This window comes from Oncorhynchus masou, chromosome 28 (genome assembly GCF_036934945.1).
Source record: "Oncorhynchus masou masou isolate Uvic2021 chromosome 28, UVic_Omas_1.1, whole genome shotgun sequence".
NCBI classification, from domain to species: domain Eukaryota; kingdom Metazoa; phylum Chordata; class Actinopteri; order Salmoniformes; family Salmonidae; genus Oncorhynchus; species Oncorhynchus masou.
Window position 1 is genome coordinate 14,359,330 of NC_088239.1, and position 26,331 is coordinate 14,385,660.

At 43.4% G+C, this 26,331-nt stretch overlaps 1 protein-coding gene across 3 annotated transcripts; it reads right to left on the minus strand.

Moving 5' to 3' along the window:
* Nucleotides 1-589: 589 nt before the first annotated feature.
* LOC135517218 (queuine tRNA-ribosyltransferase accessory subunit 2-like) lies at nt 590-25,650 on the minus strand. 3 transcript variants are annotated; one of them, XR_010452013.1, is made up of 10 exons: nt 25,584-25,650; nt 24,854-25,058; nt 24,701-24,756; nt 23,372-23,448; nt 21,248-21,457; nt 15,969-16,168; nt 9,771-9,949; nt 2,064-2,175; nt 1,195-1,903; nt 590-1,159 (listed from the first exon to the last, which is right to left on the minus strand). XR_010452013.1 is itself a non-coding variant. In XM_064941324.1 (9 exons), exons 2-9 carry the CDS (start codon nt 25,051-25,053, stop codon nt 1,633-1,635), a joined length of 1,278 nt encoding a protein of 425 aa, XP_064797396.1. In that variant the 5' UTR covers nt 25,054-25,058; nt 25,584-25,650; the 3' UTR covers nt 590-1,632. The 3 variants fall into 3 exon arrangements, 2 of the variants coding, with proteins under 2 accessions (XP_064797396.1, XP_064797395.1); XM_064941324.1 differs by having other exon boundaries at nt 590-1,903; nt 9,798-9,949; XM_064941323.1 differs by having other exon boundaries at nt 590-1,903.
* Nucleotides 25,651-26,331: the final 681 nt, after the last annotated feature.

Consider the following 26,331-nt stretch of genomic DNA (forward strand, 5'->3'; position numbering starts at 1 on the left):
CCAGATCTGTGCTTCGACACAATCCTGTCTCGGACCAATACGGACAATTCCATCGATCTCATGGCTTGGTTTTTGTTCTGACATGCACTTTCAACTGTAGGATCTTATAGACAGGTGTGTGCCTTTTCAAATCATGTCCAATCAATTGAATTTACCACAGGTTTACTCCAATCAAATTGTAGATACATCTCAAGGATGATCAATGGAAACAGGATACACCTGAGCTCAATATTAAGTCTCATATCAAAGGGTCAGAATACTTATGTAAATAAGATTGTTAGATTTGCAAACATGTCTAAACCTGTTTCGCTATGTCATTATGGAGTATTGTGTGTAGATTGAGGATTTATTTTTATTGAATCCATTTTAGAATAAGGCTGTAGCGTAACAAAATGTAGGAAAAGGGGTCTAAATACTTTCTGAAGGCACTGTATAATACACCAAATAGTGTATTCCTCATGGACGTTGCACCGACAACCATTCATTCTGCACGATTGTATACCAGGGTACAGGATGCATCACTTTTATACAGTGTGTGTGTGTGTGTGTGTTTGCATACGGAAAATGAATTAATAAAACCGTTAGGTAATAAAGCATAATTACTTTTATTAAACGTGGGAAAAAAAACTATCCCAGTTTTCATCAGATACTTAATTGAGTGCAAAAAATATGAATTACAGAAAAAGAGGGACCTAAATGAAAAAACATAAATAAAGCAATAGGCAATGATGCTGACAGCATCAGAGGTGGCTAAAGACTGATGCTGACAGCATCAGGTGTATTTGTAAAATGATGCTGACAGCATCAGAGGTGTTTATAGAAGGACAACTCCACAGTAACATCGAGACCGATGTATAAAATGTATGCCAAACCTAAAACAATGATTGCAAAGTTAAACTAATGATACAGGTCTGCACAAGGACTACTTTTAACAATTTCCACAGAACATTTGACAAAAAGACATTTACTTGAAGAACAGTGCAGATGTAAAGTTTGGTAACAGAACGACAGTTTGTGCTGTTTGAGCGGTCATTCTGTTACCAAACTTTGCATCTGCACTGCCCCATTTCCACTGGCCCTCTACCTGGTCCTCCTGCCCCATTTCCACTGGCCTTCTACCTGGTCCTCCTGCCCTCTACCTGGTCCTCCTGCCCTCTACCTGGTCCTCCTGCCCCATTTCCACTGGCCCTCTACCTGGTCCTCCTGCCCTCTACCTGGTCCTCCTGCCCCATTTCCACTGGCCCTCTACCTGGTCCTCCTGCCCCATTTCCACTGGCCCTCCACACCCCTTCACCTGGCCCTCTTGCTCCCTCTCTTGTCATATCTTTTTTATTTGTTGAGATGCCTATTTTGTTTTTATGGATGACTGCCAGCCGCTGCAAAGCCAATTTCTCGCTGGAGTCCCCAAAATGCATCCCGACTGCCTGAAAGTAATCACTGATCTGACATGACTGGGTAGGTGAGTGCAATTAAACATAAACTTTGCCTTCATCTAGCCACCTTTCAATCCCACATATTCTCCTCAAGGAAGGAGAGAAAAGGTCTCCCAACACTTTCACCTGGATCACTCCCTCCATTCCTCCCACCTTCTCCCCAGCCCCTCCCTGTCCCACCCTTACCTCGACAACAAACCTATCCATCCCTCTCCCCAGCCCCCTCCCCGCTCATCCCCTTGCCTGGTCCTTCTAGTACTCTTTTCTTGAGGTGGTCCAGCTTGTCGCTGGCTAGCGCCCCCCTGAGGGCAGTGAAGAAGGCATAGTAGTGGGCCGTGTTGTGGAGCATGAGCAGTACTCCAGCCAGAAGCTCATTGGTCACCAGAAGGTGGTGTAGGTACGCCCTCTGGTGGTTCCTGCAGCAGTAGCAGCCACACCCCTCCACCAGGGGACTGAAGTCCTCTCTGTACCTGGAGAGCAAAGGGTCACACACACGGACAGACACACACCCAGAGTGACACACACACGCACACAGATGAAACAGGAACACACACATTCCTTAGAATAGAGTGAGAGGGACAGAGGCACACATGCATACACCAACTGGCACAAACACTAATCGACACAAACCTCTTATCTTTCAGGTTGATCTCAAAAGGAGTCATCTTAGTTTGATCTTCTTGGGGATTTTCGGTTCCATTCTTCTGACCTACAGCAGCTTCGGACTTGTCCAACTCCACAACTGCCAAAATACACACCAATCAAATCAATCCCTTTGGCCACATCCATTCAACTAGACCAATCTGATCCATTTACTAAAACCCACACATTCCAAAGTCCATAGCAGTCAGATCATGTCCTAAAACCATACATCCTAAACCAATTATGGCCCATTGTGTTCCAATTTCACGATCTTCTCCTTTCCCACAAAGGAATATCAGTATTTGCTGTATTCACGGCCCCGTCCACCCAAAACCCACATTCACCCACAAAAGCATCCCCCCCACGCAAGGGAAATTCCTCCCCCAACAGCTTCATTAAATTGTTATCAGGCACTTCCATCTAAAGGTCAACTGAAGGGCAAACAGAATGATCCAGTCAGTGTGACAGAGAGAGTGCGAGCGAGAGTTAAAGGTGAAAACAAGAGTGGAGAGAACAAAAGGATGGGGGGGGCAAAGGAGGTGGGAAAAGAGATGAAAAATGGAGAGAGCACGAGAGACAAGTCAGGTCAGTAGGGAATGATAGTAAAGAGAGGGAAGATGAGTTTGACAGACGGAAGGAGAGAGGGGAAAAAAGGGATGGAGGGAGAGAGGGAGAGTAAAGAGAGGGATGGAGGGAGAGTGAATAGAAGGAGTGATCTGAAGAGCAAGGGAGTATAGCGAGAATGAGAGAGGGCAAGGATGGCAGGTGGTAAGACTGTGGTGCCAGAGAAGAGGAAGATTGGGGTGAGGGCTGTGACACCACCTCCCCACAGAGCCCTCTAATTAGCTGAGGGGGGATTTGGATGCTGTCTCCTCATTCGCTGATGGACCCCAGTCCTGTCCTAACACTCACCTCCAGTGAACCTCGTTACACTCCCCCGTGCAGAATCGATTAGTGCTATCTGATACTTAAATCGGTCTGATCCTCAACTTCTGAATCTGTTACTTTGGCCTGATATAAAAACTTTTACAGTTCTCAAATGGAAAATCCCACAGGAGGCTTCAATTTCCCTCAGGAACACTTTGATCATAGCGTTTTCTTTTCCTTAATCAGAGATTAACGGCAGGGCATGATTTAGTTGTTATCGGTTTACTGGGGTAACAGTGAGATCGTTCATTGATTTAATTTCACCATCTGACCCGTTGGGTTTGTATCTCCACCCATTTAACACACACGTCTCTATTTATCTTGTTCACACACACAGCAAGGGACACAATTATAAATAAAGACACTTTCTATCATATTCACACAGTAATTAACACACACACACTCGCTGGTCTTTGCTGCCATAATTCCCAGTGGTATTGAACTGGAAGCTGGTTGGGAACAAAGTTTGTTGATTAATTCATGATGTTAAGCCAAAGAAGCCTCTGTTCAACAGAGAGATCTGTCTACAGTGGCAGACGGATCTGAGTGAATCACAGACTGCTGTACTCTGCTGGACTCCCTGCGGTGAGGGAAAAGCCCAACGCCCCATGACTCTTAACTTCAAAATCCTCCTCATCATCATACTGATTAACATCAATTATCGTCAACAGCGTGATCACAGCCTTCGCCCATGAGAGCCCACTGTAATGTTTAATAATGTGCAGTGCCTTGCAAAAGTATTAAGTTGGCAGTTTTCCTATTTTGTTGCATGATATCCTGTAATTTAAATTGATTTTTAAAAATTTTAAATTTGGATTTCATGTAATAGACATACACGAAATAGTCCAAATTGGTGAAGTGAAAAGCAAAAAAATAAAACACAGAAAAGTGGTGTGTGCATATGTATTCACCCCTTTGCTATGAAGCCCCTAAATAAGATCTGGTGCAACCAATTACCTTCAGAAGTCACATAATTAGAACTACCCATCCCGGATCCGGGAGAATTGTCATCAACTACACTAATTAGCATAGCGCAACGGTCAAAAAAATATTACTAGTAAATATTCATATTCATGAAATCACAAGTGAAATATAGTGAAACACAGCTTAGCCTTTTGTTAATCACCCTGCCATCTCAGATTTTGAAATGATGCTTTACAGCCAAAGCAAGACAAGTGTTTGTGTAAGTTTATCGATAGCCTAGCATAGCATGTGTCCAGCTAGCAGCAGGAAGCTTGGTCACGAAAATCAGAAAAGCAATCAAATTAAATCATTTAACTTCACTCCCGAGACTCCCAGTAAGACAGCAAATGTTCCTTTTGTTCCATAAAGATTATTTTTATAGCCAAAATACCTCAGTTTCTTGTTCACGTTTTGTTGAAATCCACCGGAAATTGCGGTCACGACAACGCCAAAAAGATCCATAATCCATGATAGACAGAAACATGGCAAACGTTTTTTTAATAATTAATCCTCAATGTGTTTTTCAAATATCTATTCGATAATATATCAACCGGGACAATTGGCTTTTCAGTAGGAGCGAGAGGAACAATGGCCGCCTTTGTCTATTACCCACAAATCACTCTGAGAGCCACCAACAGACCACTGACGCAATGTTGTCGTTCACGCTCATTTTTCAAAATAAAAGCCTGAATCTATGTCTAGTGGCTGTAGACACATTAGGGAAGCCATAGAAAAAGGAATCTGGTTGATATCCCTTTCAATAGGCGATAGGGATGCATAGGAACAAAATAAGAGTCACTTCCTGATTGGATTTTTCTTTCTTTCGCCTGCAATATCAGTTCAGTTATACTCACAGACAATATTTTGACAGTTTTGGAAACTTGAGTGTTTTCTATCCTAAGCTGTCAATTATATGCATATTCTAGCATCTGGTCCTGAGAAATAGCCCGTTTACTTTGGGAACGTTCTTTTTCCAAAAATGAAAATAGTGCCCCCTAGTTTCAAGAGGTTAAATAAAGTCCACCTGTGTGCAATCTAAGTGTCACATGATCTGTCACATGATCTCAGAATATATACACCTGTTCTGAAAGGCCCCAGAGTCTGCAACATCACTAAGCAAGGGACACCACCAAGCAAACGGCACCATGAAGACTAGATTATGATTTTTCAACGCCGATACCGATAATTGGAGGACCAAAAAAGCCGATACCGATTAATCGGACCATTTTTTTCAAATAGATTTGCAATAATGACAATTACAACAATACTGAATGAACATTTATTTTAAGTTAATATAATACATCAATAAAATCAATTTAGCCTCAAGTAAATAATGAAACATGTTCAATTTGGTTTAAATAATGCAAAAACAAAGTGTTGGAGAAGAAAGTAAAAGTGCAATATGTGCTATGTAAGAAAGCTAACGTTTCAGTTCCTTGCTCAGAACATGAGGACATATGAAAGCTGGTGGATCCTCTTAACATGAGTCTTCAATATTCCCAGGTAAGAACTTTTAGGTTGTAGTTATTATAGGAATTATAGGACTATTTCCCTCTATAGCATTTGTATTTCATTAACCTTTGACTACTGGATGTTCTTATAGGCACTTTAGTATTGCCAGTGTAACAGTATAGCTTCCAGCCATCTCCTCCCTCGGCTCGAACCAGCAACACAACGACAACAGCCACCCTCGAAGCAGCGTTACCCATTCAGAGCGAGGAAAACAACCACTGCAAGGCTCAGAGCGAGTGGCGTTTGACACGCTATTAACACGCGCTAACTACCTAGCCATTTCACTTCAGTTACACAAGCCTCATCTCGGGAGTTGAAAGGCTTGAAGTCATAAACAGAGCATGCTTGACGCACAACGAAGAGCTGCTGGCAAAACGCAAAGAAAGTGCTGTTTGAATTAATGTTTACGAGCTTGCTTCTGCCTACCACTGCTCAGTTAGATACTTGTATGCTCAGTCAGATTATATGCAACGCATGGAAACGCTAGATAATATCTAGTAATATCATCAACCATGTGTAGTTAACTAGTGATTATGATTGATTGTTTTTTATAAGATAAGTTTAATAGTAGCTAGCAACTTACCTTGGCTTACTGCATTCGCGTAACAGGCAGTCTCCTTGTGGAGTGCAACAAGAGAGGCAGGTCGTTATTGCGTTGGACGAGTTAACTGTAAGGTTTCAAGATTGTATCCCCTGAGCTGACATGGTGAAAATCTGTCGTTCTGCCCCTGAATGAGGCAGTTAACCCACTGTTCCCAGGCCGTCATGGAAAATAAGAATGTGTTCTTAACTGACTTGCCTAGTTAAATAAAAGGTATATAATAGAAAATAATAAAAATCAGCAAATCGGCACCCAAAAATACAGATTTCCGATTGTTATGAAAACCTGAAATCGTCCCTAATTAAAATCGGCCATTCCGATTAAATCGGTCAACCTCTAATGAAGACCAAGGAGCTCTCCAAACAGGTCAGGGACAAAGTTGTGGAGAAGTACAGATCAGGGTTGGGTTACAAAAAAATATCAAACTTTGAACATCCCATGGAGCACCATTAAATCCCTTATTAAAAATTGAAAGAATATGGCACCACAACAAACCTGCCAAGAGAGGGCCGCCCACCAAAACTCACCAAAACTCACCGACCAGGCAAGGAGGGCATTAATCAGAGGCAACAAAGAGACCAAAGATAACCCTGAAGGAGCTGCAAAGCTCCACAGCGGAGATTGGAGTATCTGTCCATAGGACCATTTTAAGCAGTACACTCCACAGAGCTGGGCTTTACTGGAAGAGTGGCCAGAAAAATGCCATTGCTTAAAGAAAAAACGTTTGGTGTTTGCCAAAAGGCATGTGGGAGACTCCCCAAACATATGGAAGAAGATACCCTGGTCAGATGAGACTAAAATGTAGCTTTTTGGCCATCAAGGAAAACGCTATGTCTGGCGCAAACCCAGTACCTCTCATCACACCTCTCATCCAGCAGGACAATGACCCAAAGCATACTGCTAAAACACTTGAGTGGTTTAAGGGGAAACATTTAAATGTCTTGGAATGGCCTAGTCAAAGCCCAGACCTCAATCCAATTGAGAACCTGTGTTATGACTTCTGTACCTCAGCAGAACCCATCCAACTTGAAGGAGCTGGAGCAGTTCTGCCTTGAAGAATGGACAAAAATCCCAGTGGCTAGATGTGCCAAGCTTATAGAGACATTCCCCAAGAGACTTGCAGCTGTAGTTGCTACAAAAAAGGTGGCTCTACAAAGTATTGACTTTGGAGGGGGGTGAATAGATGCACACTCATGTATTATTTCTTGGTTTCATAATGGTTGGTTATAATGGTTGATAATAATAAATATTTTGCATCTTCAAAGTAGCAGGCATGTTGTGTAAATCAAATGATACAAACCCCCCACAAATGTATTTTAATTCCAGGTTGTAAGGCAACAAAATAAGAAAAATGGCAAAGGGGGTGAATACTTCGCAAGCCACTGTACATTTTCAAATCAATGCAACACACACACACAACGAGTCCGACACGGGTTCTGAAAGGTCCGGATAGGCGTAACAATATAATGCTACAGGCTTAGGCAGACCTACAATCAAGCCCAGAGGAAGTTTCTCCTTCATGACAACACCTATCCAGTTTTTCAGAGCTGTAACCACTGTAGCAAAACAAGGTAGTGAAAGGGGCTGAAGGGCCAAATGGTGCAGGTCCATGGTCCTGACAGTACTGTATCACAGCTGTCAGTGGTCCATGGTCCTGACAGTACTGCATCACAGCGGTCAGTGGTCCATGGTCCTGACAGTACTGTATCACAGCTGTCAGTGGTCCATGGTTCTGACAGTACTGCATCACAGCTGTCAGTGGTCCATGGTTCTGACAGTACTGTATCACAGCTGTCAGTGGTCCATGGTTCTGACAGTACTGTATCACAGCTGTCAGTGGCCCATGGTCCTGACAGTACTGTATCACAGCTGTCAGTGGCCCATGGTCCTGACAGTACTGTATCACAGCTGTCAGTGGTCCATGGTTCTGACAGTACTGTATCACAGCTGTCAGTGGTCCATGGTTCTGACAGTACTGTATCACAGCTGTCAGTGGTCCATGGTTCTGACAGTACTGTATCACAGCTGTCAGTGGTCCATGGTTCTGACAGTACTGCATCACAGCTGTCAGTGGTCCATGGTTCTGACAGTACTGCATCACAGCGGTCAGTGGTCCATGGTTCTGACAGTACTGCATCACAGCTGTCAGTGGTCCATGGTTCTGACAGTACTGTATCACAGCTGTCAGTGGTCCATGGTTCTGACAGTACTGCATCACAGCTGTCAGTGGTCCATGGTTCTGACAGTACTGCATCACAGCTGTCAGTGGTCCATGGTTCTGACAGTACTGTATCACAGCTGTCAGTGGTCCATGGTTCTGACAGTACTGCATCACAGCGGTCAGTGGTTCATCGGTTCTAACAGTACTGTATCACAGCTGTCACTGGTTCATCGGTTCTGACAGTACTGCATCACAGCTGTCACTGGTTCATCGGTTCTAACAGTACTGTATCACAGCTGTCAGTGGTCCATGGTTCTGACAGTACTGCATCACAGCGGTCAGTGGTCCATGGTTCTGACAGTACTGCATCACAGCTGTCAGTGGTCCAGGGTTCTGACAGTACTGCATCACAGCGGTCAGTGGTCCATGGTTCTGACAGTACTGCATCACAGCGGTCAGTGGTCCATGGTTCTGACAGTACTGTATCACAGCTGTCAGTGGTCCATGGTTCTGACAGTACTGTATCACAGCTGTCAGTGGTCCATGGTTCTGACAGTACTGTATCACAGCTGTCAGTGGTCCATGGTTCTGACAGTACTGCATCACAGCTGTCTGTGTGGAGCAGGTCCATGGTCCTGACAGTACTGTATCACAGCAGTCAGTGGTCCATGGTTCTGACAGTACTGTATCACAGCGGTCATGGTTCTGACAGTACTGCATCACAGCTGTCAGTGGTCCATGGTTCTGACAGTACTGTATCACACCTGTCTGTGTGGAGCGGTGTCCATGGTTCTGACAGTACTGTATCACAGCTGTCAGTGGTCCATGGTTCTGACAGTACTGTATCACAGCTGTCAGTGGTCATGGTTCTGACAGTACTGCATCACACCTGTCTGTGTGGAGCGGTGTCCATGGTTCTGACAGTACTGTATCACAGCTGTCAGTGGTCCATGGTTCTGACAGTACTGTATCACAGCTGTCAGTGGTCATGGTTCTGACAGTACTGCATCACAGCTGTCAGTGGTCCATGGTCCTGACAGTACTGCATCACAGCGGTCATGGTTCTGACAGTACTGCATCACAGCGGTCATGGTTCTGACAGTACTGTATCACAGTTGTCAGTGGTCATGGTTCTGACAGTACTGCATCACAGCTGTCAGTGGTCATGGTTCTGACAGTACTGCATCACAGCTGTCAGTGGTCATGGTTCTGACAGTACTGCATCACAGCTGTCAGTGGTCATGGTTCTGACAGTACTGCATCACAGCGGTCATGGTTCTGACAGTACTGCATCACAGCTGTCAGTGGTCCATGGTTCTGACAGTACTGCATCACAGCTGTCAGTGGTCATGGTTGTGACAGTACTGCATCACAGCTGTCAATGTGTTCTCAAAACATCACAAGTAGCCAGCAGAATGAAAATAATTGAATTGGGTGGCATCTGATGCACCCCCATTTGTTTAGGTAATTCAAGTAGCTGGTCACATAAGGGTTAGTAGTCAGCTATTTGGTGCTTATGGAACACACAGACCTGTTGGGGGTACCTGTACACCTGTACCTGCTGCCTCTGGGTCAGTAGTGATGTTGAAAGGGAAGGTGAGAGCACAGCCTCGCTCGGTCACCTGGAAGGGGAAGAAGCTCTCAAACAGGTCCACTCCCGCCTCCACGCACGCCAGCACCTCGTCTGGCCGCCCCACACCCTGCAGCAGCCTGACAGACAGAAAGAGAGAGGCAGGCGGGCAAACAGACAGAAACGTATTACACTGTTGATCAATGATTGAATTACCAGACAACCTGAAAGACTCTTACCCATCTCTCTCATCTATCAGTGTTATCCCTGAAGCACTACAGATGCAGGATCTCTCCCTCTTGCTCACACACACACACACCAAAATCAATACAAAACCTGAACATCCATACACAGAACTCCTGCATGCTCATAGCAGACAGAAAAAAACAGATTGCAACCCCCCCCCCATCTTCCTGAAACCCATTCCCCCCTTAACCCACCTCAGTCTCAAAATCACTCACTTTTCCCCCTCACTTTCTCTACTCCACTGCCTCGAGTTTCCAGGGCCAAACTAATTTACCATCCCATAATGATGGCCAGGGGTAGGGAGTGGATCTCCCAGCACCACCACAACCCAGGGGCAGGCTGACCCAGCACAGGCCCGATGGAGCCTCTTTTCATTATGGAAACGCAGTACGGCCCAAAGGGAGCGTCTGGGGGTCTCTAATACCACCTGCAGCACCACGGTCTCTCTCCACTACTCCTTCTCCACCCCAGAGCCCCAGTCGGCTCCCTCACCTCCAGGATCAAGGAGGAATAGGATAGAGGTCTCCCCACCACCGGGGCACTGGGAAGCAGGCTGAGTTCAGTGGGGAGTCTACTCTCTAGCCAGACCAGTATTCCCAGTGCGGCTGGAAGAAGAGTGGGAACGGGGTTGCCATGGCTCCCAGGAGGGAAGGCAGGGGTTGCCATGGTTTCCTGGAGATTCTGAGTGAGCATTATGAACGCAGAGTGATGGAAGGACAGAGGGAGGGGTGTCAGTCTTCCTCTTAGTCTCTCACTGAGAGTAACAGCAGTCCACTAGGGGGTTTTAGGGTTGAGTGTGTGTGGGGTAGAATTTAATAATAGTGTATAATATGGGGGGGTCACTGTGTTTTCACCAGGGGTTGGAATTGAAATTATTTTTCCAAACATTTTGTTCGTTAAGTTCCGTTCCACTGTTCCGACCTGCAAAATAAAGTCCAGAACCAGTACCGGTTATATCGTTTCTTTGTTACATTAGCTCAACCTTAAATTACTTCACCAATCAGTTTGGACAGAGCAGCTTGCAATAGTTTTGACTTTGGGCGCTATCGGCTGCCTAGGCTATAGTTGTTTACATGCGCTATGGACAGACAAGTGTAGGGCGCGAGATACGACTGAAATTTTGAAGGTGGGGAGAGGGCGAGAGAGGGTGGGCGAGGGCATTGTTATGACATGCATTATCTGAACTAGGCCCACAGAAATATACCTAGGAAGTGGCGGCTTCTATGAAGGAACTTTGAATGTCTTTACACTGCAGAGACTTGGCTTGGTGTTGAAACAGGGTCGCTAACAAGTTTGTGTGTGCACAGCGGCACAAGAATTAGAAACACGTCTTACCTTTTCGTATTTAATAAATCCAATGTGAAACGTGATAACTATAGCATCTGTAACTAGCATGGAAAAAGTTAATAAATTTCTCTAATTAAAAATCTCTCCTTAATTTCGGAATCACACTTGTAACGTCAGTAGGCTACCTTGGCCTAAGCTTCGGGAGGGGCCTAAACACGCACTGACAAAGAATTTCAGCTGGCAGGCAGACACTGGAACACGTTTCTGAGTGACAGACTGAGGGCTTTGCATAGGCGCCTTGCTGCGTTTGTTTTGGTGAAACTGACAAAATGCCTGGAATGTAAGTTATTAATCTGTTTTTAAAATAGCAGTTCTGTTCCAGAACAGTATAGATCACTTTTCTGATTCTGTTCCTCTAAAAATGTATTTATTTTTCAGTTCTGTTTCCTGAACCGTTTCCAACCCCTGGTTTTCACAGGTGTCACATGATCACTCAATTAGAGCAATTACTTGGTCAGTCAGTCCTCTCTCCTCACCTGGTCCCTGCTGTACATTCTAAAATTGGTCTGAGTGGAGAGAGAGAAGAGCCAGACTGCAGATGAGAGACAAAGAGGAGTGGAGAGAGGGAATAGACAGACTGGAACAGAGGAGAGAGGAGTGGAGAGGGAGATAATTAAAAAGTGTTAATGGAGGATTGAATTGTTTTTGAAGAGTATCCTGCTTTAGGGGGTGGAGTGAGGGAAGGAGAAACAAATAATTGGTGCTGTGCTGTAAGGGGAGGAGGAGTGAGTCAGGGAAGGAGAGAGAGTGGGATGGGATGAAGGTGCATTCATTTTTAGGGTTTATGGGCGTGTAGGTGTAGACAGGGTGAGTAAGAAGGGTAAAAGCAGGCAACTGGAGCTGGTGTGGAGGGGCACTCAAACCTGATTTTGGGCTAGACTTCGCTAACTAGAGCGTATGAAGCATTAATGGGCAGGGTTGCCAACTCGGTAGCTTTGATCTATGTTATTGTGACATTTCAGATTCCTGCCAGCAACTTTTCTTCCCTCTGAAAAAGATTAGCAACATATTCAGATACTTTTTTTTAAGGCAGCCTCAGTTTTTCCTCTGAGAGATGTTGATAGATTTACCAACTAACTTTTACTGCCGTGAAGCAGCCGAGAAGAGGGAGAGAGAGAGTGGGAGAGAGCAGCTGCCTGAGGCAGAGCTGCAGCACACACACAATGTGCTGACAAAGAGCACATCGTTCTGTTTTGACAGTTTAGTCATAATAAACAAAACATAGTGGGATATGTCATTCCTGCCAATGCCCCCTACAGAGGGAGCTGTTATGTCATAAGCTACAGACCCCTTTCCAGTACACGACACACTGGATGTCACGCACAGATGCGAGCAACTCTTGGCTGCAGTGAGGGAGCCATCGCCATCTGCGCCCATTCAACAGATTTACGTTTTTATTACTTTAAATAAAATTTGATTTGAAACAAAATAACCTTTTGGGGTTCTCACATGATTAAAATGTTTTGATTATTGCTTGAACATTAGCTAAGATTATATTTGGTTGTTATCTTCGCAAAATAACTATTTTGGATGCAGCATTTGTTAGCTAAAATGCTAACGCTCAATGACATTGGCTGTAACAAAAGCTAGCCAATGTGTTTTTTAAGTATAATTCAGTTGATTTGCGATTATGACGCAAACATTATACAGTGCTCAAAAAAATAAAGGGAACACTTAAAACTTCTTGCGACTCTCAAACCCGGATCCGGGAGCGTAACCATCGCCTCAAAATAATTAGCATAACGCAGCGGACATAAATCTTCCTAGAAAATCTTCCTATTCATGAAAATCACAAATGAAATATATTGAGACACAGCTTAGCCTTTTGTTAGTCACACTGTCATCTCAGATTTTCAAAATATGCTTTACAGCCAACGCGAGACAAGCATTTGTGTAAGTTTATCATGGCATAATGCTATGCCAAGCTCTGCTAGCAACAGGCAACATTTTCACGAAAATAAGAATAGCAATCAAATTAAATAATTTACCTTTGAAGAACTTCGGATGTTTTCACTCAGGAGACTCCCAGTTAGATAGCAAGTGTTCCTTTTTTCCAAAAATATTATTTTGTAGGCGAAATAGCTCCCGTTTGTTCTTCACGTTTGGCTGAGAAATCGACCGGAAAATGCGGTCACTACAACGCCAAACTTTTTTCAAAATTAGCTCCATAATAGCGACAGAAACATGGCAAATGTTGTTTAGAGTCATTCCTCAAGGTGTTTTTCACATATATATATATATATATATATATATATATATATATATATTCGGTAATATAGCCGTGGGACAATTGGTTCCTCAATTGGTTCCTCATAATATAGCCGTTGGGACAATTGGTTCCTCAGAAGCGATTGGAATAATGGCTACCTCAGTACTTTAAGCAAGATTTTCTGCGGGAGACATCATGTGACCACTTGCTAAATGTGGTCCCTTACAGCTATTCTTCAACATAAATGCGTAAAAGACGTCACAATGCTGTAGACACCTTGGAGAATACGTAGAAAGCGTAAGCTCATTCGTAGCCCATTCACAGCCATATAAGGAGTCATTGGCATGAAGCGCTTTCAAAAAATGCGGCACTTCCTGATTGGATTTTTATCTGGGTTTCGCCTGTAACATCAGTTCTGTTGCACTCACCGACAATATCTTTGCAGTTTTGGAAACGTCAGAGTGTTTTCTATCCAAAGCTGTCAATTATATGCATAGTCGAGCATCTTGTCGTGACAAAATATCCCGTTTAAAACGGGAACGTTTTTTATCCAAAAATGAAAATACTGCCTCCTAGTCACAAAAGGGAAATTACAACACAATGTAACTCCAAGTCAATCACACTTCTGTGAAATCAAACTGAACACTTAGGAAGCGACAATAAATTCCACATGCTTTTGTGCAAATGGAATAGGTGGAAATTATAGGAAATTAGCAAGACACCAATAAAGGAGTGGTTCTGCAGGTGGTGACCACAGACCACTTCTCAGTTCCTATGCTTCCTGGATGATGTATTGGTCACTTTTGAATGCTGGCGGTGCTTTCACTCTAGTGGTAGCATGAGACGGAGTCTACAACCCACACAAGTGGCTCAGGTAGTGCAGCTCATCCAGAATGGCACATCAATGCGAGCTATGGCAAGAAGGTTTGCTGTGTCTGTCAGCGTAGTGTCCAGAGCATGGAGGCGCTACCAGGAGACAGGCCAGTACATCAGGAGACGTGGAGGTGGCCCTAGGAGGGCAACAACCAAGCAGCAGGACCGCTACCTCCGCCTTTGTGCAAGGAGGAGTAGGAGGAGCACTGCCAGAGCCCTGCAAAATGACCTCCAGCAGGCCACAAATGTAAATGTGTCTGCTCAAATGGTCAGAAACAGACACCATGAGGGTGGTATGGGGCCCGACGTCCACAGGTGGGAGTTGTGCTTACAGCCCAACACCGTGCAGGACATTTGGCATTTGCCAGAGAACACCAAGATTGGCAAATTCGCCACTGGCGCCCTGTGCTCTTCACAGATGAAAGTTGGTTCACACTGAGCACATGTGACGTCTGTGGCAGAGTCTAGAGATGCCGTGGAGAACGTTCTGCTGCCTGCAACCTCCTCCAGCATGACCGGTTTGGCGGTGGGTCAATCATGGTGTGGGGTGGCATTTCTTTGGGGGGCCGCACAGCCCTCCATGTGCTCGCCAGAGGTAGCCTGACTGCCATTAGGTACCGAGATGAGATCCTCAGACCCCTTGTGAGACCATATGCTGGTGCGGTTGGCCCTGGGTTCCTCCTAATGCAAGACAATGCTAGACCTCATGTGGCTGGAGTGTGTCAGCAGTTACTGCAAGAGGAAGGCATTGATGCTATGGACTGGCCCGCCCATCCCCAGACCTGAATCCAATTGAGCACATCTGGGACATCATGTCTCTCTCCATCCACCATGTTGCACCACAGACTGTCCAGGAGTTGGCGGATGCTTTAGTCCAGGTCTGGGAGGAGATCCCTCAGGAGACCACCTCATCAGGAGCATGCCCAGGCATTGTAGGGAGGTCATACAGGTACGTGGAGGCCACACACACACTACTGAGCCTAATTTTGACTTTTTTTAAGGACATTACATCAAATTTGGAACAGCCTGTAGTGTGGTTTTCTACTTTAATTTTGAGTGTGACTCCAAATCGAGACCTCCATGGGTTGATAAATTTGATTTCCATTGATAATTGTGTGATTTTGTTGTCAGCACATTCAACTATGTAAAGAAAAAAGTATTTTATAAGAATATTTCATTCATTGAGATCTAGGATGTGTTATTTTAGTGTTCCCGTTATTTTTTTGAGCAGTGTATTAAGCAGGACATTCATGCAAGCTTTAAAATCCAATTATAATCCAAAAGTAGTGTGAAATACAGTCATAACTATTAAGAACTCCCATTGCCCCTGTGCAACAACTTCTGCACATTGCCCTTGTGCAACTATTTTTTCTAACACAGAAAGGGTCTGTGATGCATCCATGTAGTGCCTATGAAGAGTTTTTGTATGCTATATAGCCTTTATAAGATGAACATTTGTTTGCGGGTGGACCACGCACACACACCTGGGTTTGTCCTCAGGGAGCTCCTTGATGACGGCGGTGATGAGCTGGGTCCGGAGGTGTGTCTCCATGGCTGCAGTATGGAGCCCGTCCAGACAGAATCCTCCTACTGGCCGCTTGGCCGTCTCCCTGGCCGACCGCACTCTCTCCTCCAGCACATCTCCTCCCTCCACCACCCCCAACACCTCCACCCCACTCAGCTCCTGGAGACCACAGAGAACAAAAGACAGGGTTCATACATATTTTGACATGGAATTGTATGACTTTTCACCAAATTTCCATGACCAACGATTGACGGCCTCTATGTACAGAAGGTATAAAAAAGTAAGCGTAATGTGGTGTCGACACTGGGAGGCTGCTCTCTGATTCCATGAACCGTCTCCTGTCTCTGAGCAAGGCACCTCGCACAAAGTAGAATACCTGTTAGGCAACTGTATAAAACATGTGGTCAACCCTCAGACTGGAGAGCTACTGGGTGAGCAGGCTTCTGATCAAGCCCTGCTCAAACACGTCAGAGACAGTTTATCAGGGTCGGTTGAGCAGCTTACTCCTAAAGTGTAGTTTGCTAGAGGAGGACAAGAATAAAAGCCTGTACACCCATTGGCTATCCTGGAGGATGGTTGACCACCCTTGATGTAATTAGTTCAAAAAAGTAAATCAACTTTGCATTTATTTTTATTTAACTAGGCAAGTCAGTAATTTTTTAAATATTTTTTATATATTTTTTACAATGATGGCCTACCAAAAGCCCTCCTGTGGGGCTGGGGGATTAAAAATAAAATACAAATATTGGACAAAACACACACGACAGTGTGGCCTTATTCACAAGTGTCATGACGTTGGCCTGGGGGTAGGTTTATGACTGTCATAAATACCTCTTCACCCCTTTTTCCTCTCTCTACCCTACTGATGTGACATTTGAAAAACCCTTGGTTAACATAGAGATTCTGGGAACATCAGAAGGTGGGGGGGGAAATGAACTATATTCTGGTAATCCAACCAATTGAACATATGTACTTAATGAATATGTCAGTTTATCTGAGACATTCTCATCAATGAAAGGATGACAAACTCTACAGTGGAAATTCACATGGAATTGTTGTTCAAATTAAATGTTTGAATATAAAATTATTGATGAAGAGATTAAATGTAATTTTAGCTTCCAAATGAGAGATTTGGGTTTTCATAAGATTAGGGCTCTGTGAAGAGACATGGGTTATAAAACTTTTCAAACACACCCTTCTCGCTCCACTATATAAAGCCTTGACGAAAATGTAACCTCCTGTTCCAAGTACGTGAGGTCTGCAGCCTCTGCGTTAAAAGGACTAACATGTCAACTACAGAACTAAGCCAACCTTAGCATGAGCTTTGGTTGCGAATGGTATGAACTTTGAACTCTTATTCACTACAGAAGTGATACCTCCTAGCCGTTGAGTTAGCAACAGCAGCTGCAAACGTGGGCTCGGAAAGAACAGACAGAGTATCCCGTCTACCAGACAATGACATTACCACAACGTATCCAATTTACCACCAGAGACATTCTTCAAAGGACTCGGTTGGGCAACACGGCCTTCCATCTACCACCAACCTACCAAAGTGCAGCTCAGAGTAAATATTTATTACATTTTCCTTTTCCAAATGGCCGGTAATTTAGAATGCATAAGATACTGTATTTACGATAGCACAGCTTCTCCCTTTGTTCCTCAGTCTTCCCACTCTTTCACTCAAACCCAGCCCCATTTCTTTTGTGTAACCAGCTGTCTTATCTGTTCTGTCCTGGGACGTTGTCCTTTATGACATAATTTGTAATCAAGGTATAATTCATTCTGTGTATATGTAATTCTGTGTGATTAGTTGGGTATTTAGTAAATAAATAATTAAACCCAATTTTGTATTGCTGAGTCAACTTGTTAGCCAGGGTTCGTGAAGATAACCAAGAATTTACAACTTTCAGATGAGACTGAATTAAGGTGACGATTAATATTGACTGCTATTGATGTAAAGTATTACTAGGTCTTCAAGAGTTTATTCGGAAGATAACAGCTATATAAATATTATTTTGTGGTTCCCCGACTCTCTAGTTAATTACATTTACATGATTAGCTCAATCAGGGAATATTAATTACGGAGAAAGGATTTTATTGAATAGCATGTAATATCACTTAATCCGGCAAAGCCAAAGACACGACACAAGTGTCAGTGTTTTTTTGGGACATTGACATGACAAACATGTATAGCTTAACGGTTAACCAGAGGGTACAAAAAAAAAACAGTTGAAGTCAAAAGTTTACATACACCTTAGCCAAATACATTTAAACTCAGTTTCACAATTCCTGACATTTAATCCTAGTAAAAAATCCCTATTTTAGGTCAGTTAGGATCACCACTTTATTTTAAGAATCTGAAAATGTCAGAATAATAGTAGAGAGAATGATTTATTCCAGCTTTTATTTCTTTCATCACAATCCCAGTGGGTCAGAAGTTTACATACACTCAATTAGTATTTGGTAGCATTGCCTTTAAATTGTTTAACTTGCGTCAAACGTTTCGGGTAGCTTCCCACAATAAGGAAGTATGCTTGGGGTCATTGTCCATTTGGAAGACCCATTTGCAACCAAGCATTAACTTCTTGAGATGTTTCTTCAATATATCCACATAATTTTCCTGCTTCATGATGCCATCTATTTTGTGAAGTACACCAGTCCCTCCTGCAGCAAAGCACCCCCACAACATGATGCTGCCACCCCTGTGCTTCACGGTTGGGATGGTGTTCTTCGGCTTGCAAGCCTCCCCCTTTTTCCTCATTATTGCCAAACAGTTATATTTTTGTTTCATCGGACCAGAGGACATTTAACCAAAAACTACAATCTTTGTTCCCATGTGTAGTTGCAAACTGTGTCTGGCTTTTTTAAATAGCGGTTTTGGAGCAGTGGCTTCTTCCTTGCTGAGCGGCCATTCAGATTATGTCGATATAAGACTCGTTTTACTGCGAATATAGATACTTTTGTATCCGTTTCCTCCAGCATCTTCACAAGGTCCTTTGCTGTTGTTATGGGATTGATTTGCACTTTTTGCACCAAAGTACGTTCATCTCTAGGAGACAGAACGTGTCTCTTTCCTGAGCAGTATGACGGCTCAGTGGTCCGATGGTGCTTATACTTGCGTACTATTGTTTGTACAGATTGAACGTGGTACCTTCAAGTGTTTGTTCAAATTGTTCCCAAGGATGAACCAGACTTGCAGGTCTACAATTTTTTTTCCTGAGGTCTTGGCTGATTTCTTTTGATTTTATGGAATTTTCCAAGCTGTTTAAACCTGTTTGGGCTAGTGGGCAGCATTTTCACTTTTGGATGAAAAGGGTGCCCAGAGTAAACTGCCTCCTACTCAGTTCCAGATGAGAATATATGCATATTATTAGTAGTATTGGATAGAAAACACTCTCAAGTTTCTAAAACTGTTTGAATGATGTCTGTGAATATAACAGAACTCATGTGGCAGGCAAAAACATGAGAAAAAAATCCAACCAGGAAGTGGGAAATCTGAGGGTTGTAGTATTTCAACTCAGCACACTATTGAAGATTGGTTATGTTGCACTATATCCCACTTCCTAAGGCTTCCACTAGATGTCAACAGTCTTTAGAACGTTGTTTCAGGCTTCTACTGTGAAGGGGGGCTGAATGAGAGGGGAATGAGTCAGGTGTCTGGCAGAGAGCCATGGGCTCGAGACGCGCGGTCATGAGAAAGTTACCTCTCGTTCCATTGCTTTTCTACAAAGGAATTCTCCGGTTGGGACATTGTTGAAGATTTATGATAAAAACATCCTAAAGATTGATTCTATACATCGTTTGATATGTTTCTACGACCAGTAATATAACATTTTGGACTTTTCGTCCGACCTTTCCACTGGACTTGCCCGCACCTCGTGAGTTTCGATTTATTTACTAAACGCGCTAACAGAAGGAGGTGTTTGGACATAAATTATGAACTTTATCGAACAAATCAAACATTTATTGTGGAACTGGGATGCCTGGGAGTGCATTCTGATGAAGATCAAAGGTGAGTGATCTATTATTATTATTATTGAGTTTTTCTGTGAATTGATGGGGCTCTCTGCAAAATCACTGCATGTTTTGGAACTACTGAACATAACACGCCAATGTAAAATGAACTTTTGGATTTAAATATACACTTTATCGAACTAAACATACAGGTATTGTGTAACATGAAGTCCTATGAGTGACATCTGATGAAGAAGATCATCAAAGGTTAGTGATGAATTTGATCTATATTTCTGCTTTTTGTGACAACTCTCTTTGGCTGGAAAAATGGCTGTGATTTTCTGTGACTTGGTGGTGACCTAACAGAATCGTTTCTGGAGCTTTCGCTGTAAAGCCTTTTTGAAACCAGACACTGTGGCTGGATTAACGAGAATTGTATCTTTAAAATGGTGCCTAATACTTGTATGTTTGAGAAATTTGATTTCTGAGATTTGTTTTTTTAATTTGGCGCCCTGCAATTTCACTGGCTGTTGGCGAGGGGTTCCCGTTCCTAGACAGGTTTAAAGGCAGTCAACTTAGTGTATGTAAACTTCTGACCCACTGGAATTGTGATACAGTGAATTATAAGTGAAATAATCTGTCTGTAAACAATTGTTGGAAAAATGACTTGTGTCGTGCACAAAGTAGATGTCCTAACCCGACTTGCCAAAACTAGTTTGTTAACAAGAAATTTGTGGAGTGGTTGAAAAAAATAGTTTTAATGACTTCAACCTAAGTGTATGTAAACTTCCAACTGTATGTTTTGAATTGTCTACCTACCTAGTTAGTCTGTTCTCTATCACATTTTATAGGCCTACTACCTGCTGCTGCTGAATTGTCTGACTGTCTATCTCTCCTTGAGCAACAGCCCACTCGTCTCACACAAAACAGACACACTTTGTTATTCCGAACCTGGCTGATATGTTTATTTGACTGTTAAAATATATAACTGAATAAATAAATTACATTAAACAGAAATGTAATTCATTCGGACTTTTCCTAAACTTTTAGATTTTATTTTAAAATTAAATTACTTTTCCAGGATTTTCATGACCGTACACACACTGGAAAGGGTGAGAGAGAGACAGAGATATGTTGACAGTAAAAGTAGCCCGTGTCTGTACAGTATACTTATAAATGACTGCCACACCCCATGTAGGTGAAGCTTTTAATTGAATTCCTCTAATATTGGGAGCATCATCATGGCCTCGTGTGAGGCTACGGCAGCATCAGTCCCAGACAGACCTGTGTTTTGTGGTGGAGCAGCAGACACTCATCCAGGTGGGCCAGGGTGCGGTCCACTGACTTGCGGACCCTCTTGCGAGAAGTGTTGATCTGCCAAGTCTCGCCGTCTGCCATGCTCTGGTACAGGTCTGGCTGGACAGCCTTCTGAAGAGCCATGAACTTCGCAACCGTCAGCTCGATACGACCGCCACTGCCCCACACAGACACCGTCTGGAACAAACACAGACAGTGTTAGCACAGATGGAATAATGAGCCAGATAATTCACCGGATGTATAAATTTGAAGCATCCTCTTGGAGTTTCCTCTCAGTACCAAATATGGTGATGAGAGGAAGCACAGTGGCCGGAAGTGGGAGAAGATGGAACAAGAAGGGTTTTGGCCGACATTCTGCACATTTCCTCACCGATAAAACATTTAATCTCAATAAAGTTCTCTGTTCCCAAAGCTATCTTGGTATACAGTGCCTTTGGAAAGTATTCAGAAACATTGACTTTTCCCACATTTTGTTACATTACAGCCTTATTTTAAAATGGATTTGCAGATGTATTACAAATTAAAAACACCTTACTTACATAAGTAATCAGACCCTTTGCTATGAGACTTGAAATTGATCTCAGGTGCATCCTGTTTCCATTGATCATCCTTGAGATGTATCTACAATTTGATTGGAGTAAACCTGTGGTAAATTCAATTGATTGGACATGATTTAGAAAGGCACTCACCTGTCGATATAAGGTCCCACAGTTGATAGTGCATGTCAGAGCAAAAACCAAGCCATGAGGTGGAAGGAATTTTCCGTAGAGCTCCGAGACAGGAGTGTGTCGAGGCACAATTCTGGGGAAGGGTATCAAAACATTTCTGCAGCATTGAAGGTACCCAAGAACACACCGGCCTCCCTCATTCTTAAATGGAAGAAGTTTGGAACCACCAAGACTCGTCCTAGAGCTGGCCGCCCGGCCAAACTGAGCAATCGGGGGAGAAGGGCCTTGGTCAGGGAGATGACCAAGAACCCAATGGTCACACCGACAGAGCTCTAGAGTTCCTCTATGAAGATGCGAGAACCTTCCAGAGGGACAACCATCTCTGCAGCACTCCACCAATCAGGCCTTTATGGTAGAGTGGCCAGACAGAAGCCACTCCTCAGTAAAAGGCCCGCTTGGAGTTTGCCAAAAGGCACCTAAAGGAGTCTTAGACCATGAGAAACAAGATTCTCTGGTCTGATGAATCCAAGATTGGCCTGAATGCCAAGCGTCACATCTGGAAGAAACCAGACACCATCCCTATGGTGGCAGCATCATGCAGTGGGGATCTTTTTCAGTGGCAGGGACTGGGAGACCAGTCAGGATCGAGGCAAAGATGAACGGAACAAAGTACAGAGAGATCCTTGATGAAAATCTGGTCCAGAGCGCTCAGGACCTCAGACTGGGGTGACGGTTCACCATCCAACAGGACAACGACTGTAAGCACACAGAAAAGACAACGCAGGAGTGGCTTCGGGACAAGTCTCTGAATGTCCTTGTGTGGCCCAGCCAGAGCCTGGACTTGAACCTTATCCAACATGTCTGGAGAGACGTGAAAATAGCTGTGCAATGACTCTCCCCATCCAACCGGACAGAGCTTGAGAAGATCTGCAGAAGAATGGGAGAAACTCCCCAAATACAGGTGTGCCAAGCTTGTAGCGTCATACCAAAGAATACTTGAGGATGTAACCGCTGCCAAAGGTGCTTCAACATAGTACTGAGTGAAGGGTCTGAATACTTATGTAAATGAAATATTTCCTGTTTTTTTATTTATTTTTAAATAAATTTGCAAATATTTAAAAAATAAAAGTTATTGCTTTGTCATTGTGGGGTAGAGTTATGAGAAAAAAATGTAATACATTTTAGAATAAGGCTGTAACGTTATAATGTGGAAAAAGTAAAGGGGTCTGAATACTTTCCCGAATGCACTGTAGTTATAACAATCTGTTGTTAGTGTCAACTCTGACACATACAACCACACACACACACACACACACACACACACACACTTAACTTAATGTAAAGCATTTAGACAGACACCAATGCTTAGTCTAAAATATATTTTTTTTGCTGGATAAGTAGAACCTCAAACATGACCTCTGACCTTGTTGGTGATGTGACCTGGGGGGCATGAGGTCGCAGGGTCGTGGAGGGAGCAGTACAACACCGTGTCATGAAGACCTGTGAAAGGTCAACCGCAGTATTAAAGCATGCATAACACTGCATTCATCCTACTGCAGAACAGACAGCACAGCCGGTCCAGTAGCATGAGTAAAAGATGCATCGACTAATAGTCTACACAGCAGCAGGAGGCAGATACACAGACTGGTTGGTAATGTCAGATAGTTAGTTCATTCTGTTAAATACACACTGGAAGCCATGCAAGAGAGGAGGCATGGCCTTAGAGGCTAGCTGTGAGAGAAGATCTGAAGGTGACAAAACCAGAACCTAAACAAAAGCAACAAGCACTGGCAGGCGGTGGCACGCTCACTTTTAATTACCCAATCAGGTTACTCCCTCCCTGCCCGCCTCAAGACACAATGTAATAATTCCCTGCGTGTGAACAAGTGCTGGGACGCTAATTACATTTTCTCATTTCAACTTGGCTTGCCCAGGGGCAGGAAAGAGATCAGTGGTGCCACACTACAGCCAGCCATCTCTGTTAGAGAGTGATGACTTATGACTTTCCTACATGAGGACTGTTTCAAAGCCATTTGGGACTTATGAAGCATACATTCGGAGCTCTTAGGAAGGGCTAAGGCCGATTGTGCTTTTCAACACTGCACTTCTGCCTCATCCATTCAAATATTCAGCAGTGAAGTGATGTACTTTTCTCTTTATGTCCAACTGCTTTCTCGTTAAGCTGAGACAAAATGTATAGAAAGTTCTGTACATGTGTTCGTGTTAAAAACTAAAGACACTTTCACTTACATTAATGAAAGTTTGGTCACTCAGTAGAGCATGTCTAATATGATATGCTCGAAGCATATGAATGCATGACATGTTCGACTTTCCTACCGCAACGGCGAATACAGTAGATGTAGTGAGGGGATGGGTATAATTTGTGGAACGTTCCAACAGGAATCTGTTTCAAAAACTTGGTAAATTACAAGGTTGCCAACAAACAACGCATACAAAGTTGTATAGGGGCAGAATAAGATACCGGGTAGGGTGTGGGCTAATTCATTCAAGTTTTTCACTCTTTCCACACTCTGGTAGCCTATGGACAAACATTAAGAATAAGGTACGTGGTGAATTGATGCCTATTCGGCAGCTAGTTAGCTAGGTGAATTGAGCATGCTACTTTGTATGCGTTGCTTGCTGGCAACCTTGTACTTTACCAAGTTTTTGAAACAGATTCCTGTTGCAATGTTCCACAAATTATATCCACCCCTAGTGAGGCATAATATCAACAAGAATAGTCAGTGCCAACCTGCAAACTTCCTGACTCCCTCCTTGAACTCCTCCAATACTTCCTGGTGTTCCGCTCTAAAGGAAGTACACACAAAGCAAGTACTTTAAATACTATTTTGATGTGTGTGTTAGAGAGACAGGGAAAGAGTGTGCTAATGGAAGAGGCTCTCACAGTGTGTTCAGGGTGAGCTGTGTGACAGAGGGCAGGTTGTTCAGTGTGTGCAAAGTGTCCTGGGTGAGGTGTGGCACGGTGCCGCAGCGGGTGTACAGCAGGCACCCCGGCACCTCTAGGGAGTGCTGTCCTGCCCTGCCCAGTCCCGTCAGCACACCTAGCCGACAGCCCTGCACTACCATGGACAGCTCCAACTTCATCCTGCCTGACAGACAGAGGAGCGAAACAAGGGGGATGATGACAGATGATGATGAAAGAGAGTGGGCTTGTTTTACATCGATATTTTGACTGACTGATCTACAAATAATAATGAGTGGTAGATCGGTCAGTCAAAATATACCCACAATGCATCACAGATTTGATGCCCTCTAACACGCAAGTGTGAAATATGGAGTATTGACATTTGTGGTGCAAGTAGAAAGGTATATTATAAGCATATAATAGAACATAATAGAAACGGATGATTCCAGTAATTAACAGATGTTTACGGTTTAAAATGTCTGTCCATACGTACTATGGCCAAAATGGGAAAACAACTGGCTAGCTTGAAGATGTTGTTAGCATTCGCTATCACTACTGTAGCCAAATTCAGTGGCGTTTTTAATAGTCCAGCATAATAAATGTTTACATTTGTCTGTTTTTCGAAAACCTAGACAAAGCTCAACGGGATAAAGTAACGTTTTCATATTTTCAAAACATAGTAATTGAACATTAAGCATCTTTCGCTTACCAGGAACCAAAGCACGTGAAAACTACACGTCGCGAACTTATGAACGGCGCACGCACTCCAGTCACTTCCATTATACGTCATCATTTTCGGAGCTTGCAGAGAGAGGGTCGTCACTATTTAACAAATCCCCATTCATAATTATGGCTGAAGCCCGCCTATTTGTACAATTTATCTTATTAAAATCTGTTGCTGCCCCTAACCTAACCTTAAATTAAGACTAGAAAAAGCACATTTTAGTTTCCATAAATGTGTACGATATTTGGACTTTGTGGCTGTGGTAAACTAGTGACAATTTGCAGAACTCTCATTACAAAACATAATTTGCTGTTGAATAGACAGAGTGTGTGCATACATTATAACATCTGCAAACTCTTTCTGTGGGACTATGATAATGCTGTGTGGACTTTTGCAAATTCAATCAAGGTTGATTTAGGGTATATTTTTACAACACAGTCAAACGTTCAAGATTTGGGGAGGGATCCAAAGTTACTATAGTTACCAAAGGGACGCTTCTGTTGACAAAAGGTTGGAATGGGACTTGTAGTTTACTAATGCCACTGTCAAGCAAACAGTGCGTTTGAGAAACGTGGCTATTGACTACATTACCAAGGCATCTCGTTCTATTTTCAGCGCACGAGCAAACAGCAGAATAGCGTGGAGCTAGCGACATCACTTTTGGCTTAGCTTCAGATACCTATTTCAGTGCAAAATTAGACTTTAACTAAGTATTTTTTTGCTGTAAGCGTAG